Genomic DNA, 20,476 nt, shown 5'->3' with positions numbered 1-20,476 from the left:
GAAAGGTGGTCCCTGCCCCTCCCAAAGCCAAAGCCAAAGCCAAGGTTATGAAGGCCAAGAAGGCAGGGCTAAAAGGCATCCACCCCACCCCCCACACACATACAATCTGCACATCACCACCTTTTGGTGGCCCAAAACACCATGGTTCCAAAGGCAGCCCAAACAGCCTCAGAGGAACACTTGGAGAAGATACAAACTTGACTACTATGCCAGCACCAAAATCCCTTTAAGCCACTAAGTCAGCCATGAAAAAGATGACAGCAAAACACTTGTGTTCACTGTAGATATCAAGGCCAACAACTGATCAGACAGGCCATGAAGAAGCTCTATGACAATGATGTGGCCAAGGTCTACACCCTGATCAGGCCTGCTGGAGAGAAGGCATATGTTAGACTGCCTCTGGAGTATGAGGCTTTTGATATTGCCTACACAACCGGGATCATCTAAACTGAATCCATCAGGTTAATTCCAAATATACACTTTTTTTACCATAAAGAAAAAAAGGGCTGGGGTGGAGGCTCATGTCTGTAATCCTAGCACTTTGGGAGGCTGAGGTGAGTGGATCACTTGAGGCCAGGAACTGGAGACCAGCCTGGCCAACATGGTGAAACCCCATATTTACTAAAAATACAAAAATCAGCTGGGTGTGATGGCGGGCACCTGTAATCCCAGCTACTCGAGAGGCTGAGACATAAGAATCGCTTGAACCCAGGAGGCGGAGTCTGCAGTGAGCCAAGATTGTGCCACTGTACCACTCCAGCCTGGGTGACAGTGTAAGAACCCATGTCAAAAAATAAAAATAAAAAAAGAAAGAAAGAAAGAAAGAAAAAAGGATCTGGAAACTCCCCAAACACTTGCAGATTAAACAATACATTCCTTTTCATTTTATTAATTTAATCTTTTTTAATTGACAAATACAAATTGCATACATTTATGATGAACAACATGGTATTTTGAAATATGTATACATTGTGGCTAAATCAAACTAATTAACATATACATTACCTCACATAACTTTTTTTGTGGTAACCTCTCTTAGCTACTCTTAGTCATTTTCAAGTATACAATGCATTGTTACTAACTACATTCACAACGTTACGTAGTAGCTCTCTTGAATTTATTCTTCCTAACTGAAATTTTGTATCCTTTGACCAACATTTCCCGAATTTGAAAATATTTTAAACCAAATGAAGAAAAAATTGTTTTAATTAAATAAAATTAAAACAAACATATCAAAATCTGTGGGGCACAACTAAAGCAATGATTCATGTTCATTCTAGAAAAAAGGTCTAAATAAAGATCTAAAGATTGAACTTTCACCCTAAGAAGCTAGAAAAAGAAGAGCAATTAAGAGGGAGTTAATATTAAAGATAATAGAAAAAATAATGAAAAAGGAAACAAAAAAACAATAGAGGAAAATCAATGAAATCAAAAGCTAGTTCACTGGCAAGATCAATATAATATTTTAAGAGACAGGGTCTCACTATGTTGCCCAGGCTGGAATGCAGTGGCTATTCATAGGCACAATCATAGTGCACTACAGCCCCAAACCCCTGAGCTAAGGTGATCCTCCTGCCTCAGTCTCCTAAGTAGCCAGGACTATGGGCATGTGCCAGGATCAATATAATTTAAAAACCTCTAGCTAGACCAATCAAGAAAAAAGAAGACAGAAAAATGTAAATTATCAATGTCAGGAATGAAAGAGGAGACATCAATCTAGATTCCATAGATTTAGGAAGGATACATGAAGAAATACTATGAACAACTTTATGCCAATAAATTCAATAATACAGATGAAAAATACAAATTCCTTGGAAGACATTAATTACAAAAACTAACACAAGAAGAAACAGAAAATCTGAGTAGCCCTTTATCTAGTAAATAAATTTGCTCTATAATTTAAAACCTTTTCACATTGGGCACAACAGTACATGCCCATAGTCCCAGCTACTCAGGAGGCGGAGGTGGGAGGATCACTTGGGCTCAGGAATTCAAGACGAGCCTGAGCAATATAGCAAGATCCTGTCTCAATGAAAAACAAAACAAAATCTTTCCACAAGGTAATCTCTAGGTCCAGATCTGCTGGTGAGTGTTAAGAAAATCATAATAGCATTCTCAAACCAACTCTCACAGAAAATAGAGGAAAACAGAACCCTGCCTAACTAATTTAATATGACCAGTATTGTTGTTTGAGCCACCAAATCAATAGTATTTTGTTATACCAGCCCAAGTAGACTAAGACAGATTTTGTTACAAAGAAATAGAGTGCTACTACAACAAAGGCCTAAGAATACAGAAGCAGCTTTAGAACTGGGTAATGGGTAGAGGCTGTAAGAGTTTTGAGGTGCATGCTGGAAATAGGGACCTTCAGGGCAATTCTGTTGAGCTCTCAAACATAAATAAGGAGCATGTTATTAAAAACTACTGGAAAGGCAATCCTTACTAAAAAGTGGCAAAGAACTTGGCTGAACTGTGTTCTAGTGTTTTGTGGAAGGTAGAATGTGCAGCAAGCAATGAAATTGGGTATTTAGCTAAGGGGATTTCTAAGTAAAGTGTTGAAGGAGCAGCTTAATTTCTCCTTCTCACTGCTTATAGTTAAAATGTGAGAAGACAGAAATAAACTGAAGAAGAAACTGTTAAACACAAAAGAACCAGAAGTTGAGATTTAGAAAATTTGCAGCCTATCCAAATTACAAAAAACAAACAAACAAACAAGAAAGATTGTTCTAAAGAAAACACTGAGGGTGTGACTGATAAACAGACCATGGGTATAACTAGTGGACTTAATCAGCCAGCTCAGTGAGGCCAGGAATGGATATGAGATTATACCAGAAAAGGCACTACCATTTTGAACTAAAGGGGACAGAGAAAGTGGGAAGGAATGAAGGTAGACGGTTGGACTTCTTGGATTCTATAGACCAGACCATAAAGCTATTCAGTTTGAATGTGTGATAAGAAAAACTCTGAAAGCAATTCAGAGATTATGAGGGCTGCCACTCCCACCAAAGACCCAGGAGGCAAGGCTGTTTCCTCTTCCTTGGTTTCAAAGGGTAGGACCACAGGTCAGGTTTCTGTGGGCCAGGATGACCTACCCAGTGCCTCAATGGTGGGGCTGCCCTCACAGACAGCCCTATGGGTGGGGCCCTTGCAGAGACCTGGGGCGGGGGGTGACACTGGCAACCCAGTGCGCATGGAGTACACAGTATCAACCAAAGAGGGCTATTCTCAAGCTGTAATGCCTAACAGAATTTACCCTACTAGGTTTTAGGCTCACCTGAGACCTGTCACACCTTTATTCCTTCCACTGTCTCCCTTTTGGAATGAGAATATGTATCCTATACCTGTTCCAATGTTGTACTCTGGTTACATATAACTTATTTCTTTTCACAGGTTTACAGCTGGAAAGGGATTTTGAGTCAGGATGAATTGTAACTTCAGTCTAACCAGTAACAGATTTAGAAATTAAGATAAGATTTTGAACTTTAGACTTACAGAGTTGATGTGAGAATAAGTTAAGACATTTGGGGCTGTTGGGGTAAAATGGATGTATTCTGTATGTGATAAGTACATGAATTGGGCAGGGGTGCAAGGACCGAGTGGTATAGAGTGAACTGTGTACCTCCAAAATTAGTATGTGGAAGCCCTAACACCTCCCCTATGTGACTGTATTGCAGATAGAGCCTTTAAATAAGTGATTAAAGTTAAATGAGGTCATAAAAGTAGAGCCTTGATCAAAGAGAACTAGTGCCTTTATAAGAAGAGGAAGAGACAACAGTCTTTTTCCAACATGTGAGGACACAGCAAGAAGGTGACTATCTGCAAGCCACAAAGTCAGATCTCACCAGAAAATAAAACCTGCTGGACCTTCCAGTCTCCAGAACTATGAGAAATAAATTTCTGTTATTTAAGCTACCCAGTCTACAGTATTTTGTTATGACAATCAAAGCAGACTAAGAAGACATATAAGGGAAAAAATCCTAGAAACCCTTACTGTTCTTGAACAGATACAAAATTTTTAAACAAAAAATCAATCAAATGCAGTAGTACATAAAAAGGATAATATACTATAATCCTAGCACTTTAGAAGACTGAGGAAGGAGGATTACCAGAGGTTAGGAGTTTAAGACTAGTCTGGAGGCAACACAGCAAGGCCATATCTACAAAAATATCTACAAAAACATTTTGTTAAATTAGCCAGCTGATATGGTTTGGATCTATGCCCCCACCCAAATCTCATGTTCAACTGTAATCTCCAGTGTTGGAGGTGGGGCCTGGTGGGAAGTGACTGGATCACGGGGGCGGATCCTTCATGAATAGTTTAGCAGCATCCCTTTGGTGCTTTTCTAATGACAGAGTTCTCAAGAGATCTGGTCATTTAAAAGTGTTAGCACCTCCCGGCTTTCTCACTCTTGGTCCTGCTCCTGCTTTGACTTCTGCCGTGAGTAAAAGCTCCTGAGGCCTCCCCAGAAGCAGAGGCTGTCATGCTTCCTGTATTGCCTGCGGAACCATGAGCCAATTAAACCTCTTTCCTTTATAAATTACCCCAGTCTCAGGTATTACTTTATGGCAGTGTGGGAACAAACTAATACACTGCTTATCATGGTACAATCCTGTGGTCCTAGGTACTCAGGAGGCTGAGGCAAGAAAATCATTTGAACCCAGGGGTTTGAGGCTACAGTAAGCTATGATTATACCATAGCACTCCAGACTGGGCAACACAGCAACACCCTGTTTCTCCAAAAAAAAAAAAAAAAAAGAGAGAGAGAGAGAGACAAATAAAAATTAACTATATAATCACAACCAAAGGTAGTTTAGGCCAGAAATATGATGTTAGTTTAATATTTGAAAATCAACCTATGTACTTTGCCAATTAACAAGCACCTCAAATAGATGTAGTAAAAGTATGTAAAAAAAAAAAAAGTCAACGTCCATTCAGTAATAAAAACTATTAGCAAAGTAGAGTTAGAATAAGACTTCTTCTACTTAATAAAGGGCATCTATTTTTAAAAACATATAGCTAATAACATATTTAATGGTGAAAGACTGAATTTTTTCCCTTCTACATGTGGGAACAAGGATATAAAAGTCAATACACAAAAACAAATTATATTTCTATATACAAGTTTTAAAAATGAAAAATACAATTTAAAACAAATCAGGCTGGGCATGGTGGCTCTCACCTGTAATCCCAATACTTTGAGAGGCTGAGGTGGGAGGATCACTTGAGGCCAGGAGTCTGAGAACAGCCTAGGCAACACAGTGAGACTCTGTCTCCGTAAAAAAAATTGTTTATATTAGCCAGGCACAGTGGCACATGCCTATAGTCTTAGATCTTTGGGAGGCTGATGTGAGAGGACCACCTGAGCTCACAAGTTGGAGGTTATATAGCAAGCTATGATTGCACTACTGTACTTCAGCCTGAGCAACAGAATGAGACTGCATCTCTCCCCAAAAATGAATAAGATAAACCATTTACAAAGCGTACAAAATATACAATACTTTTGGATAAATTAACAAAATATGTGCACAACCTATATATACAAGAGACAAAGGCTTCTATGGGATACTTTACTTCTAAGCCAAGTGGCTCCCTGACACACCAATTTGATTTTATAACCTCATTTGGAGGACTTAAGAATAGCCCTTGGATGGCTGTGAGGACTCCTGATGAATAGAAACACCTTATACTGTTCTATTAGCATGCTGGGTTTCCTGTCCTCTATCCTATAAGTGAAGCCAGTTTCCAGAGACGGTTTACTGTGGAGCTTCATTACCTAGTTAGCTAGGTATCACTACTGGTGGTCAAGCAGAGTCAGTACTGCAGTCATCTTCAGCAAGCAATCAAAGGACTATTTCTGTCCTGTTTCATTTCACAGGGAAAAGAAAGAACTGAAGCAAATATGGCAAAATGTTAAGTGACAAATTTGAATGGGAAATATATACTCAAGGTACACACAGTGTTCCTTTTATAGTCTGCAAATTCTATATTTTTGAAAGATGGCATATATAAGTCACATATATAGGGGTTAACTCTCTCAAGTTTCCTATTTTCAGTGAAAATTCTGAAGTTCTAAAATATACCACCATTGGTTGGGCATGGGGCATGGTGGCTCATGCCTGTAATCCCAGCACTTTGGGAGGCTGAGGTGCGTGGATTATCTGAGGTCAGGAGTTCAAGACCAGCCTGGCCAACATGGTGAAACCCTGTCTCTACTAAAAATATAAAAATTAGCCGGGTGTGGTGGCCTATGCCTGTAATTCCAGCTTTTTGGGAGGCTGAAGCAGGACAACTGCTTGAATCCAGGAGGTGGAGGCTGCGGTGAACCAAGATCGCGCCACTGTACTCTAGCCTGGGGCAACAGCGTGCAACTTCGTCTCAATAAAAAAGTAACTAAATAAAATAAAATATACCACCATCATTAAAATATTTTTATTCTAAAAAAATTTTTTTTGAGAATAGCACATTAAATAAAACCACGTACAATAATTGCAGCCAAACACAAATCATGTACCTTACTCCAGTGACAAGTTCTTACAACCTTTATTTTATAAATTAACAAAGCTGAATCAAGATCAGAATCAGAGTAAGAATAAAAAGTAATCAGAGTAAGATGATAATCATAGCAAGAGAAATTAGAGGTGTTACTTACGATAAAAGAAAGGGACAAATTCCACTGTGAGAGAAGCTGGTTTATATTTCTGTCTGCTCTTTTCCACAGTACTAAGGCTTCGTCTATCATTAAAAAGAAGTCAATAATAAATTACAACATGGGCAAGCAGACATGACACAATTACAAAAACAATTATAAAACATATTTAATATTTTACTTTTGATTTGTGTCTTGAACCATGTATCTCTAGGATTCACATAATCTTGAAAAGAAGTCTAGCAAATAACTGAACTGTTCATCAATTAAAAGATTTATTTTTTTGAATTATGCAACATGGTAGCTAGGTTAAATCTCCAAATAACTGTAAAATGAACAAGAAGCCAGCCCTTAAAATTTCCAATCTGTACAAGAATTTGTTCGGCAGTAACGCTAAACTGACAGCTCAGACTAGTAGAATATTTTTATCAGAAATCCAGGCTACTCTGCCACTTTCTGAAACTTTATAATAATGAATAATGAGGCCATATATTAGCTTCTTTCATCTTGAGGATACAGATCCAGTATGGGCTGGGATTATTTCTGTTTTTTAATGACAATTTCAGTAGTTTTGATGGATATTATGTTTTCTACAGGCTTTGATAAAGCCAATACAAATTGCCCGTGTTTTTAACAAGAACATTTCAATTCAACACAAAATGAATCTTTTAGATGGGCAGAGTGGTGTGGAGATTGGAGAATAAAGTGTAGTATTATGATGATACTTCCAACTAGTAGATGGTAAATTTTTCAAAATCACAGATATTTTTTCATTCCCTAAAAAAGCATTTAAAATTACTAAAGCCAACAAAAATAGAAAATATTTAAAGGACAGCCACATAGAAATTCTGTACATCTAAATATGATCAACTGATAAAGCACTGGTCTAAGATGCTTTCTTCTTAATGACCATAATTGAGCTATTGAAATTACTTTCCTTATAATTATTTCAAACCTGAGAAGAAATTTCAATTCATCATAGAACAAACCACATAGGATAAGCATAGCTGGACTCAGTGATAGCAAAATAAAGAGTTCAAAGATCCAGATCTACTATCCAAATTCATTAGAAATCATATTAGACCTCATTTGCTACTGCACTGCTTTCCAAATCTATGCCTATTTCCAGTGTGTGGAAGGCAGAACCCAGCTGTATTTATTTTAATTTCAAACATAACATGTTAGAACATTAATAGATCTTCCTATCTAATTAAGACCATTATCAAAGATTTTCATGTTTTTGTAACAATACAAAATTCACTGGAGTTTCAAATAAAAAATTCAATCATGTGGTAAAAAAATTAATTTTAAAAGGATAAAATTTAATTCAGCTTTCAGTTAGGTTTTTCCATGGGATTATTATCATTTTGTGCATCCATTATAAATTATGGTATTAACTAAGACCATAATTTAGTTAGATTGCTTGTATCCTATCCAGACAACCTACGCTACAAACAATAAACATCCTCACCTGATTAACATAATACAAATGTACTTCTACAATTTGTGATCAATGACTCATTCTAAAGTTCCTGTATTAGATGTAACATATGCACATAATTTCCAATATATTTGTGGTAAAAATTTAATATGCTAACATAAACAAAAGGGGTGAGAACTATTACACACATTAGAACACAAAAATTAAAGCACAAGCAGTTTGTACTGCATGTTTTCAATAAGTTAGTAGAGCTAAAAATGAACCTTAGTCTTATACCATTTGTAGAATGTAGCACAGTTAATTGCTCCATTATTATTTGATATTTGGGCCAAGCATCTAGCATTTAGCAGATGTTAATACCTATCAACTGGTTGTCTGAGAGGGCTGTAAAACACTTATTTGCATCTCAGTTTTCTAAGTTTATGTCCTTGGTTGATTTAACCATGTTGCTCCTGCTGTTTGTTTTTTTTTTTGAGATGTAGTCTCGCTCTGTCGCCCAGGCTGGAGTGCAGTGGCCTAACCTCAGCTCACTGCAAGCTCCGCCTCCCAGGTTCACGCCATTCTCCTGCCTCAGCCTCCTGAGTAGCTGAGAGTACAGGCGCCTGCCACCAGACCTGGCTAATTTTTTTGTATTTTTAGTAGAGACGGGGTTTCACTGTGTTAGCCAGGATGGTCTCGATCTCCTGACCTCGTGATCCACCCGCCCTGGCCTCTCAAAGTGCTGGGATTACAGGCGTGAGCCACGGCGCCCGGCCACCATGCTTCTTTTTTGTACTCACATCATACCTAGGACATAATCATTATTCTTAATTTTATTTGGAAAAAATTCAAGTTTTGGCAAAAGTTGCAACAATAAGAATAGATCAAAGAACATCAAATAGAGTTTACCCAAGTTCACTGTTAACACTTTATCCCGAATTTTTTTTTTTCTTTTAGAGACAGGGTCTTGCTCTATTGCCCAGACTGGAGTGAAGTGGTGCTATCCTAGTTCACTGTAACCTCTAACTCCTGGGCTCAAGCCATCTTCCCATCTCAGCCTCCTGCAAAGCTAGGACCACAGGTGCAAGCCACCATACGCAGTTAATTTTTTTTTTATTTTTTGTGAGGATGGGGTCCTGCTATGTTTCCCAGGTTGGTCTCTAACTCCTGGGTTTAAGTGATCCTCCTACCTCAGCCTCCCAAAGTGTCCCACAGGCATGAGCCACTGTGCCCGGCCTCATTATATATAGAAAATCACATATATCATGGTCCTTCATCTCTTAATATTGTAGTGAATATTTACTAATAGGGATATAGTCTTATATAACACCATAGTATAGTTATAAACTTCAATAAATTTAACACTGATACAACACTTTTATGTAATCTACCAACCATATTCCAGTTTTGTCAATTCACCCACTAACATCCTTTGTAGCATTTCTCTCTTCCAATACAGCTTCCAGGCTAGGGTGAGGTATTGCATTTAGTGTCTCTTTAGCCTCTTTTAATCTAAAACATTTCCAGAATCCCTCTTTGTGATATTTTTAAAGAAAGTTGTCCTCCAGCCTTCCTTTTTTTAAAAATTAGAATGTTCTTCACTTGGGGTTTACTTGTTTTCTCACAATTAGATTCAGACTATGCATGCTTGGCTGGAATAACACATAAGCAATGACGTGTTCTTCTCAGGGTTATCACATGTGGAGGACATGATACCCATCTACTTCTTACTGATAATCAGTTAATTTTGATCATCCAACCAACTGGATTATTTGGTCCAGTACTGTCCAAAATAATTACTAATTTTTCAATTACAAGTAATAAGTAATTGTGGGGAGACATTTTAAAACCACACACATGGCCACGCGCAGTGGCTCACACCTATAATCCTAGCACTTTGGGAGGCTGACGCAGGCGGATCACCTGAGGTCAAGAGTTCAAGACCTGTCTGGCCAATATGGTGAAACCCTGTGTTGACTAAAAATAAAAAATTAGCCGGGCATGGTGGTGCACGCCTGTAATCCCAGCTGCTTGGGAGGCTGAGGCAGGAGAATTGTTTGAACCTGTGAGGCAGAGGTTGCAGTGAGCTGAGATCACGGTATTGCACTTCAGCCTGGGCGACAGAGCAAGACTCCACCTCAAAAAAACAAACAAACAAACAAAAAACATACACACATCATGCTCCCAACCAAAACATCCCCCTAGGTTTAACATCCATGAATGATTCTTGCCTGATCCAATCTTACTATGATGTGTCCAAAATGTGTTTTTTTCCCCCAACTCCAGCATCCCCTCTATATTTACTAATTGGCACTTGGAATTTTACTGTAAGCAACACCCTTCACTTCTCCCTTATCTATCACTGGTATGAACTCATAAATTTTCTTCCTGAATGGTTACATAATTCATTACTGTAATTATTTTGTACATATACTGTCCCAGGTTTGACAAGTAGGAGGCACAGGGCATACCTTAACATAATTCTTTTTCTCTTGGCAAGGCAAGGAATCCTACTAAACTTGCACTAGTCACAAAGTAGGAACTCAGTAAGTATATTTTTGAACAAATGTTTAAATGAATGAACAAGTCACATTGAAGGAAGATTTCTTTTTCTCTTTTCTCTTCTTCTTCTTTCTTCTTCTCCTTCTTCTTCTTCCTCTTTCTTCTTCTCTCTCTCTCTCTTCTCCTTCCTTCCCTCCCTCCCTCTTTCCTTTCCTTCCTTTTTCCACTCCTTTCTCCTCTACTCTCCTTTTCTCCATCCCTCCTTTCCTTCCTCCCTCCCTCCATTTTCTCTCTTTCAGGTTTTGCTGTCACCCAGGTTGGAATGCAATAGTGTGATCATAGCTCACTGCAGGCTTCAACTCCTGGGCTCAGTGATCCTCTCACCTCAGCCTCCCAAGTACTTGGAACTACAGGCACATATCACCACACCCGGCTAATTTTTTTTTTCTTTTTTTTCTAGATGGGGTCTTATACTCCTGGCCTCAACCAGTCCTCCTGCCTTGGCCTCCTAAAGTGCTGGGATTACAGGTGTGAGCCACCATGCCTGGCTGATTTATTTCCCTATACTTATTTTAGTTCCACTTGAGGAAATCTTTCCAACTTTCTGAGATTCTGTAAGTAGAATCAAAATTGAGATAACAGATTAATCAAATCTACAAAAAGTATCTATTTGTTTTCATCAAATAAGAAAAGAAATAGTTTTAAATGGCTCTGTATTTGGAATTATGTTAATTTTAATTAAATCTATTCTAACCTGCTTTAGCTATTTTGGTAAGCAATAAACACAAACAATGAATAAGAAAATATATATCTTCTTAATTTCCACTTAATTTCAGAATCAGACTAATAAATAAGGTGTAAATTATTGCTGTAGATTCCTTTCTATAAGTCTTCCATGAGCAATGGATTTCTCCTAATTCCATTTTTTAATCTCCCTGTCAAAGTCAAAGAAACCCAAGTCTGAATTCCCTGCTTTATCATTTATCTTTGAAGCAGTTCTTACATTACTGGCAAGATTGCTGTGCATATTAGAGATAATACATACACGGCTTCTAATGTAATTCCTGGCAAATATATGCATGCATTCGTTAAATGCTGCTACTCATCCTCTACTTTGCCCCCCTTTCTGTTGCCATCTTACATAAGCAGAATTATCTTCCTATATTATGTTAATAGCATATAAAATTTTCTTCTTTTTGGGTCTCTGGGCTGTGCTCCTAGCTCGGGCTCCCTCTCCTCAGCTCTGAGAGGCCTTAGGTGGTTCTGTGGCAGCCTCTGTTGCCTGTGACCTGCAGGCCCTGCAAGATCCCCGGGCAAGATGCCGGAGCATGCTGGAAGCTGGAATGTGGACTCAGTGACTTTTGAGGATGTGGCTGTGACCTTCACCCAGAAGGAGTGGGCGTTGCTGGATTTTTCCCAGAAGAAACTCTTATAGAGATGTGACACAGGAAACCTTCAGGAATTTGGCTTCTACAGGAAACAAATGGGAAGACCAGAATGTTGACGATCCAGTCAGAAAATATGGGAGAAATGTAAGTCATATGGTAGAGAGACTGTGTGAAGGTAAACAAAATAGTCAATGTGGAGATACCTTCAGCCGGAATTCAAATCTTAATCTGAACAAGAAAGTTTCTACTGAAGTAAAATCATGTGTATGCAGAATGTGTGGAAAAGTCTTCATATGTCATACATCTCTACATAGGTATATTGTGTCTCACAGGTATATTGTATCTCACTCTGGACACAAACTATTTGAGTGTGAGGACTGTGAAATGAAGCCATATAAATGTAAACAATGTGGGAAAGCCTTTCTCTCACAGGTGTTTGAAGACACATGGTAATGCACAGTGATAATGGATTTTATAAATGTACAGTATGTGGGGAAAACTTTATTTTCCCCAGTTTATTTAAAATGCACCAGAAAACTCACACTGGAGGAAAAAAATCCTATAAATGTAAACATTGTGGTAAAGACTTCGATTATTCCAGAAACGTCACGAACATGAAAGAACTCATAGAGGAGAGAAACCCTATACAAGCAAGAAATGTGATAAATTATTAACTTCTTCCTATGTCCTTCAACAACATGAAATGATTCATACTGGAGAGAAACCCTATAGATGCAGAGAATGTGGTAAAGCCTTTACAACTTCCAGTTTCCTTCGTAAGCATACAAAGGCTCACAGTGGAGAAAAGCCTTGGGAATGTCAAAAATGTGGTAAATCATTCACACTTTCCAGTTCCCTTTGATGACATGAAAGAACTCAAACTGAAGAGAAACCCTTGGATATAAGTAAAGTGGTAAAGCCTTCTCTTCTCCCAGATCCTTTCAACAGCATGAAAGAAGTCATATTGGAAAAAAACCATGTGAATGGAAGAAATGTGGTAAAGACTTCAGATGTTCTAGTTCTATTAGAACAAATGAAAAAACACATAGTGGGATTGTGAGGAATACTGGAAAACATGCAATTTTCCCCATTCCCTTTGAAAACTAAGAAAAACTCATACTGGGGGAAAAATGAATGTAAAAAAACTGGCAAAGTCCTCAGTTTTCCCAATTTCTTTCAAGGACATAAAAGGGTTCCCAATAGAGAAAAACCCTATAATTCTTAGAAATGTGGCAAAGCCTTCAGTTCTTCCATTTTTCTTTGAAATATGTAAGAAGTCAGTGGAGATAAGCCTTATAAATTTAAATGTGTGGTAATTTCTTTAGTTCATAAGTTTCATTTGATACTTGAACTCATTTTTTAAAAATTCCTATAAATGTACAGAGTGTGAGAGTACCTTCATTTGTCTAATTGTCTAACACATGTTCAAGATACATGGTAACAAACTGTAGATGGACCTTATAAATGTGAGAGCACTCTGGATTGGAAGCATAGCAGTGTAGAAAATACAGAAATGTTTTTAAATTTAACAATTACTTCAAAAGTTTTGTAAAACTCTCACTAGGAAGAAATTCTATAAAAGTTGGTAAACTGGAAAGCCTGATGTAAATTAATGCTCAGAAATGCACATAAGTGGAATGTTATTCTCATTGTAAATATTTTGCTTATCAGTGGTTCATTGCTAAAGAGGGTCTCTGTACTTTTGATTTCTACTTCCGCAAGAAAACCTCAATGTGAAAATTCTGTAGATACTCTTTCAGCAATGCTACATGAGTTTAATAGGTAGTGGATTTTTAAAAAATTAAATTAGTAAAATTCTTCTCTCTTAAGTGTGTTGGATCTCTGGATAAATTAAAATGTATTCCTATATGAAGGTAATTTTAATTTTTATGTAATTTTTAAAGTTCTCTGATTAATGGGCCATTGAAAAATGTGGTTTTGTTAACATTTGGAATTTTCTCACTGGCCTCATCTGGCAAGTTTTGGTTATCTGTATATGTTTTCTACATTATATAGGAAAATTACTCTTTTTTGGTGTAATAATATTTGTTGTATTTTCCTTTTTAATAAAGAGTTGTTATCAAAAAATTTGTCTTCTTTTTGACTCTCAAAAACTGTTTTTAGCTACCAATTTTATCTAATTTGTTATCAAAACTACCTTTAATAAATCTTCTCTCCCCATCTTTAAATTCATTTTGCTATTATTAAAGATTCCTTTAAAAGCCTCTCTTCTGCCATTTTCAGACTGGTTTTATGTTCCTCTTTCTGTATCTGTCTTGCTGTCTATAAAGAAAAGTTATGCCATTGTTTCAAAACTTAAAATATGTTCCCTTAGATTTGCCATTGCTGAAAAGTCTAAGGCGGAGGATGGAGAAGTAGCAAGAGTAGGAGGAAGAGGAGGAAGAGATACACTTTCCTTAGAGAAATCTCTGGCATACATGTCAAAACGCGGGAACGCTGATTAGTTAGAACCAAAGTGCTAATGAGTATAAAGACTACAGATGAAGCACTGTTAAGTGTCTCTTTGTATCGTTTTTTAAAAAGACAGGTCTCTATAGCTAACTGAAGCCTTGAACTCTTAGGCTCAAGCAGTCCTCCCACCTCAGCATCCCCAGTAGCTGGGACAACAGGCATGAGCCACCACATCCGGCTCCCTTTTTGTACTTTTAAAGACTCATAAGCAGGGCATAAGCAGAGATAAAAAGTAGTCACGGCACTAATTGCCAACTATTTCTACCCCTTCTAGTCACATGGTAGATTTTAACTTGGCCCAACTGTAGTAGACAGGGACAGACGGGGACATGTAATCACAGTTCTGGCCAATGAGTTCAGAATGAAAATAACATGTGTCATGTAGCATGACCAGACAAGACAAGAACATTAAATTGCCAATTTGACACCTTTCAAAACTTTTTCTCTCACACTTGGTGACTACAAAGGCTAAAATGCTGGCTGCTCTGTTAGCCTGGGACCTTTAGTGACTATGATGAGTAGAGACTCTCTGCTTACCCACAATAGACAGACAACATGAAAAAGAAGTAAATCTTTTGTTATTCTAATTCCCTTGTTTGTTACTGATGCATAATTTATTCCTCCTGTCTAACTGAAATTTTGTATCTTTAACCAACATTTTCCCAATCTCCATCTCCAAGGATGTATTCTGATTTCAATAAAATATTATATCACTATATAGAACATACAAAAAGTGCTACTACATAGTATATATAAATGTTCTCTTGGTTATCAATTCTTCACCATCATCTAATGGTATGGGGGCTATACTACCCTGGAAACCCTGAAAAATCTATAAAAATAATTTAGTAATGAAATTTCGCAATCAAGTTGCAGGAAGTAGAAATTATTTACAAATTGGTCAGGCTAAGTTGAAAATGAAAATGGAAATCTTGAGGAGATTTGGGAGATTTAAAAAAGAGGTCTGATTGAGAGTGATGATACAATTCTTTGTAATCTGTGCCCACAGGTAAGAACAGTATGTGACTTTAAAATTCTTCTCTTTGAGCTCCGTACTGGTAATTAAGCTATTGTCACCAAGCTACCAACCCACTCTTCTATATTCTCTCTGCTTTGTGATGCTGGGACAGGCATCATGCAAACTTTCTTTTTCCAGCCGCCTCCCTTTTGGGCTCCCTAATAGAGGGTACTAGATGAAGCGTGGAAGAAAGAGAGCAAGGATTGGTTCACACTGCTCTTTTTCTGTATACTCATCAGCATCACACCAGCAAGAATTCTTAATTTTAGCAATGGCGGTTGGTTCCTGTCTTCAGCTTATTTTTGGCAATCCCAGAAGGAGCCTCTTGACCGCTCAAGAGATATCAGCACCAGCTATGCAACGCTCCTTCCTCAGAGGTCTGAACCACAGTGCTGTAGGGCATCTTCTCCAAAGTCTAGATTCTGGTAACTTCATTCTCTTCCCTTTGTTCCCATGACTGCAGGGAAAGCAGCTGTTTCCTAAAGTTAATGTCCTACCTTTGCTTTGTCAATTCTCCAATATTTGTTTATCAATTTCCTTGTATTAGATCCTCTCTTTTAAAATATCTAGTTTGAGGAGGCTGGGTGCAGTGGTTCATGGGTATAATCCCAGTACTTTGGGAGGCTAAGGTGGGAGGACTACTTGAGCCTAGGAATTCAAGACTAGTCTGGGCAACATAGTGAGATCTCATGTCTAAAAATAAAAATAAAAATATTTAGTGTGGTTTCTGTTTTCCTTATGGGATCCTGATGACATAAACTCTACAGTTAAAAATAAATGGACAAAGGCCGGGCACGGTGGCTCCCAGCACTTTGGGAGGCCAAGGCAGGTAGATCACGAAATCAGGAGATCGACACCATCCTGGTCAACATGGTGAAATTCCATCTCTACTAAAAATACAAAAATTAGCCGGGTGTGGTGGGGCACTCTTGTAATCCCAGCTACGCAGGAGGCTGAGGCGGGAAAACTGCTTGAACCCGGGAGGTGGAGGTTGCAGTGAACTGAGATCATGCCACTGCACTCCAGCCTGGTGACAGCAAAACTCCATCTCAAAAAAAAAAAAAAAAAAAAAGAAATGGACAAAATACTGCTAAAAAGCATTTTCTAATTATAAAGTACATTTTTAAAAAAAGAACTTTTCCTGAAAAACATTTATACTGTATTTGATGTTACTACGCCTTTAACATTTCTTATCAGATTATTAGTACTCAAAATTGTATTGCAAAATACAAGTTCAGGGTATATGTAATTATTCAGAAGTAGAATTTATCACTAATTCATTCCCTCCAACATATTTCTCTAGCTCAGAGTTAAACCTGTGGGTCTTATATACTTCTTTCCAATTGCTTTCATAGAGGAGACCTGCTTTGAAGAATCAGATATATTATGACACTCAGGTTTTAAATGAACATTATTATTTATAAGACATACCCTGAAATTCTATGTCTCCAATTCCGATATGGATCATATAAGCTTTCACAAAATGCCAATGCATGGATCACAAATTCTTCAACAGATGTCTGATCGGCCATTTCCTTCTCTTTTTTTTTGCTTTTTAACTGAGAACAAAGTTAAACATAAAATTAAAGACATGTCTTACTTATCATCTAACAATAAGTCATTTGTATTCAAATAAGCCAAACTTTCCCTTTGAGACTAAAAGAGTCATTTAATCACATGGACTGAATACAGCCTCTACGATTTTAAGCATGTCCTATGATAGGTTTAAAATAAATAGCCAAACATCTTTTGAAAAAGTAATGTTTACAGTAAGAAGGATATGTGATAAATAATACATAAAAATCACAAATTGTATCATTTTAAAAGCCATTAATAAAACACTTGAATTTTTAAATTAAATAACAGTATATATAATAACTACTTGTCTACATTTAGGTAATATGTACAAGATTTCTGAAATATATATTACCCAACAATAAGTTTAAGTCTCTTCTCAATTATTACCTCTTCTGAAAATATTTAACTATACTGACTATAATATAAAAAAAAAGTAGGCCGGGCTCGGTGGCTCACGCCTGTAATCCCAGCACTCTGGGAGGCCGAGGCAGGCAGATCACCTGAGGTCAGGAGTTTGAGACCAGCCTAACCAACATGGAGAAACCCCGTCTCTACTAAAAATACAAAAGTTGGCCGGGCGCAGTGGGGCATGCCTGTAATCCCAGCTACTTGGGAGGCTGAGGCAGGAGACTCACTTGAACCCGGGAGGTGGAGGCTGTGGTGAGCCGAGATCGGGCCATTGTACTCCAGCCTGGGCAACAAGAGCGAAACTTCATCTCAAACAAACAAACAAACAAAAAGTAAAACCTAGTTGCTCTCAGTAAAGTGACAAAAATGATTAGTTCACACTTACTTGCTGAATATAGAGCGTTGTCATGGTGATGACATAATTAATGTACGAGCAAGTCCCAATTTCTTCCACATTTGATAGATTTCTGTGAGAAAAAGAGACTTTAATTTTTTACACATGAATGTTGAACAAAACATATGTTCGTGAATTCAGCTTGAATTATGAGAATACAAGTTGGCAAACAAAATGCAAATGACATTTATTAAAACATAAAATCAATATGGTTATATAACTGCTCTCCCACCAAGACTGTGAAAAATACCTCAAGCACCATTTAACTACTATAGACAGAGAATGTTTAAAAAGTATATGCTGATTAGCCTCTATTTATTACTGAAAATTGGAAAATATCACAAAGTAGAAACAGAAAAGAAAAAATAAACACCAATATCTTGCAATCTCAAAATAAGAAACTATGTACATCTACATTATTTCCTTACAGATTTTTTGTCCCTATGCAGATTCTTAGTTTTCTTTTCCGTATATACTGTTGGCATTATAACACATGTGCAGTATAATCATCTTCACTTTGCTTTTTGAATTACAGTTCCCTTTTAAGGCTGTCATATTTCCTCAACTACATTAAAAGTCCTTGAAAAAGGGCTAACAGCATCTTTACTCACTCTAAGAGGGCACAGCATCATATTTTGTTTAAAGCAGTGGGTTTGTAAGTGCTTGGTGTTTAACTAAAATGTGGTCCCTCATTTTTATTCCATTTTTATAAGACTGAGGTAAAACATGATAATATTCATTATATCTAAAATCTTTTCCTTGACATAATAAAAAAGCAACATTCATTAATTTTGTTATGAGATATTGTGATCTTGTAAAACATTTTATGTCTTAAAATCCAGTAAATGCTAATTTTAGAAAAATTAACAGAATGAATAGACTTCTTTTTTAAGAGATGGGGTCTTGCTCGGCTGCCCAGGCTAGAGCAAAGTGGTACAATCATAGTGTTCTGCAGCATCAAACTCTTGGGCTCATGTAATCCTCCCACCCCAACTTCCTGAGAAGCTGGGACTACAGGTATGTGCCACTAGCCCTGGCTAACTTTTAAAATTTTTTGTTGAGATGAGGGTCTCACTTTGTTGCCCAGGCTGGTCTTGAACTCCCGGGCTCAAGCAATCCTCCTGCCTCAGCCTCCCAAAGGGCTGGGATTACAGGTGTCAGCCACCACACCCACCCAACCAACAGACTTCTTAATGTAAGAAGTCAGACTGGCATGACAACTTGGAGAAAACAGGGTAAGGCAGAGGCAAAATTGGAAGCTTCTGCAAGAATTCTGCTTCCAATAATAGTGGACTAAGATCAGTCCTCTCCCTGACAACAACTAGAAAACATGGACAAAACATTTTTTTAAAAATCTGTTTAAAGTCAGGGGAAAATTAATAAGGAAGTGAAAAACCACAGATCCAAGATACAGAACAAAGAAACACAGAAAGAGATGAGAGCTGCATTTAGATCCATTTTTGCACTAATGACTTCTACCAGTCCTGACAGGGGTAGATGAAACAATAAGAAGCTGCTGATTGCATCTGACAGTCTCACAGTGCTCAAAAGGGACAAAAATTAGAATTCAGAGCCCGAAAATGACTGTCTCTAAGGCTGTGGCTTAAGATCCCAAAAGGCAACACTCAAGAAGTAAAGGTGAAATGAAAATAGATTAGTAGTCACAGAGACTAAGTCCAAGTCAGCTTAATCATTCACTGTATTAGAGGGATACTTTTCCAAAAACTAATGTACATTAACTGAGAACAAAGACAGTAGTATCCCCAGCCTAAAAGTATCTCTACGATTTTTCAAAAATAATAACCAACACTTACTCAAAAACAACAACTTACATGAGAAGGCAACACAAGTTTGAAAATCAAAAGAAACAATACACAAAAAAAACAGACCTACAATACGAGCAAAAGTAAAAGAAAAAGAGGTTGGGTGTAGTGGTTCATGCCTGTCTGTAATCCCAACACTTTGAGAAGCTGAGGCAGGAGGATTGCATGAGCCCAGGAATTCGAGACTAGCCTGGGCAACATAGCAAGACAGTAATTTAAAAAAAAAAATTTTTTTTTTTTTTGAGATGGAGTCTTGCTCTGTCACCCAGGCTGGAGTGCCGTGGCGTGATCTCGGCTCACTGCAACCTCTGCCTCCTGGGTTAAAGCAATTCTCCCGCCTCAGCCTCCCAAGTAGCTGGGATTACAAGTGTGTGGCGCCATTCCTAGCTAATTTTTGTATTTTTAGTAGAGACGGGGTTTCACTATGTTGGCCAGGCTGGTCTGGAACTCCTGAACTCAAATGATCGGCTTGCCTCGGCCTCTCAAAGTGCTGGGATTACAGGCCTGAGCCACTGTGCCCAGCCAGCAGGACAATAATTTTTTTTAAAACAATTGGCCAGACATGGTGGTGTGCCTACCAGCTACTCAGAAGGTTGAGGTGGGAGGATCACTTGAGCCAGGGAGATTGAGGCTGTAGTGAGCCATGATCATGTCAGTACACTCCAGCCTGGGTGATGAAGCAAGACTCTGTCTCAATTTTTTTAAAAAAGCATAATCCATGAAAGAAAAAAGTTAAGTCAAACTTCATTAAAATTAAAAGCTTCTGCTTTGCAAAACACTATTAAAAGAATAAAAAGACAAGTCACAGACTATCAAAAAATATTTA

General features: G+C 37.7%; 1 protein-coding gene across 12 annotated transcripts in view; it reads right to left on the bottom strand.

Annotated features, from left to right (window-relative positions):
• Positions 1-20,476, bottom strand: part of LOC105468283 (neurobeachin like 1) — a 211,202-nt gene that overhangs the window by 145,405 nt on the left and 45,321 nt on the right. For 11 of the 12 annotated variants that reach the window (XR_011609986.1, XM_071073225.1, XM_071073223.1 and 8 more), the window contains 3 exons: positions 17,819-17,900; positions 16,879-17,006; positions 6,651-6,733 (listed from right to left, as the gene is read on the bottom strand). Coding sequence is in view for 10 of the 12 variants with exons in the window: in XM_071073225.1 (XP_070929326.1) it covers positions 6,651-6,733; positions 16,879-17,006; positions 17,819-17,900 (293 nt within the window). In the remaining 2 variants the exon portion in view is untranslated. Of the gene's footprint in view, positions 1-6,650; positions 6,734-16,878; positions 17,007-17,818; positions 17,901-20,476 lie in introns of those variants that run through there. The other variant, XM_071073233.1, reaches the window with a different exon arrangement.

This window comes from Macaca nemestrina, chromosome 11 (assembly GCF_043159975.1).
Source record: "Macaca nemestrina isolate mMacNem1 chromosome 11, mMacNem.hap1, whole genome shotgun sequence".
NCBI lineage: Eukaryota > Metazoa > Chordata > Mammalia > Primates > Cercopithecidae > Macaca > Macaca nemestrina.
Note: the sequence above shows the minus strand (reverse complement) of the source record. Positions and strands in the feature narration are given on the sequence as shown.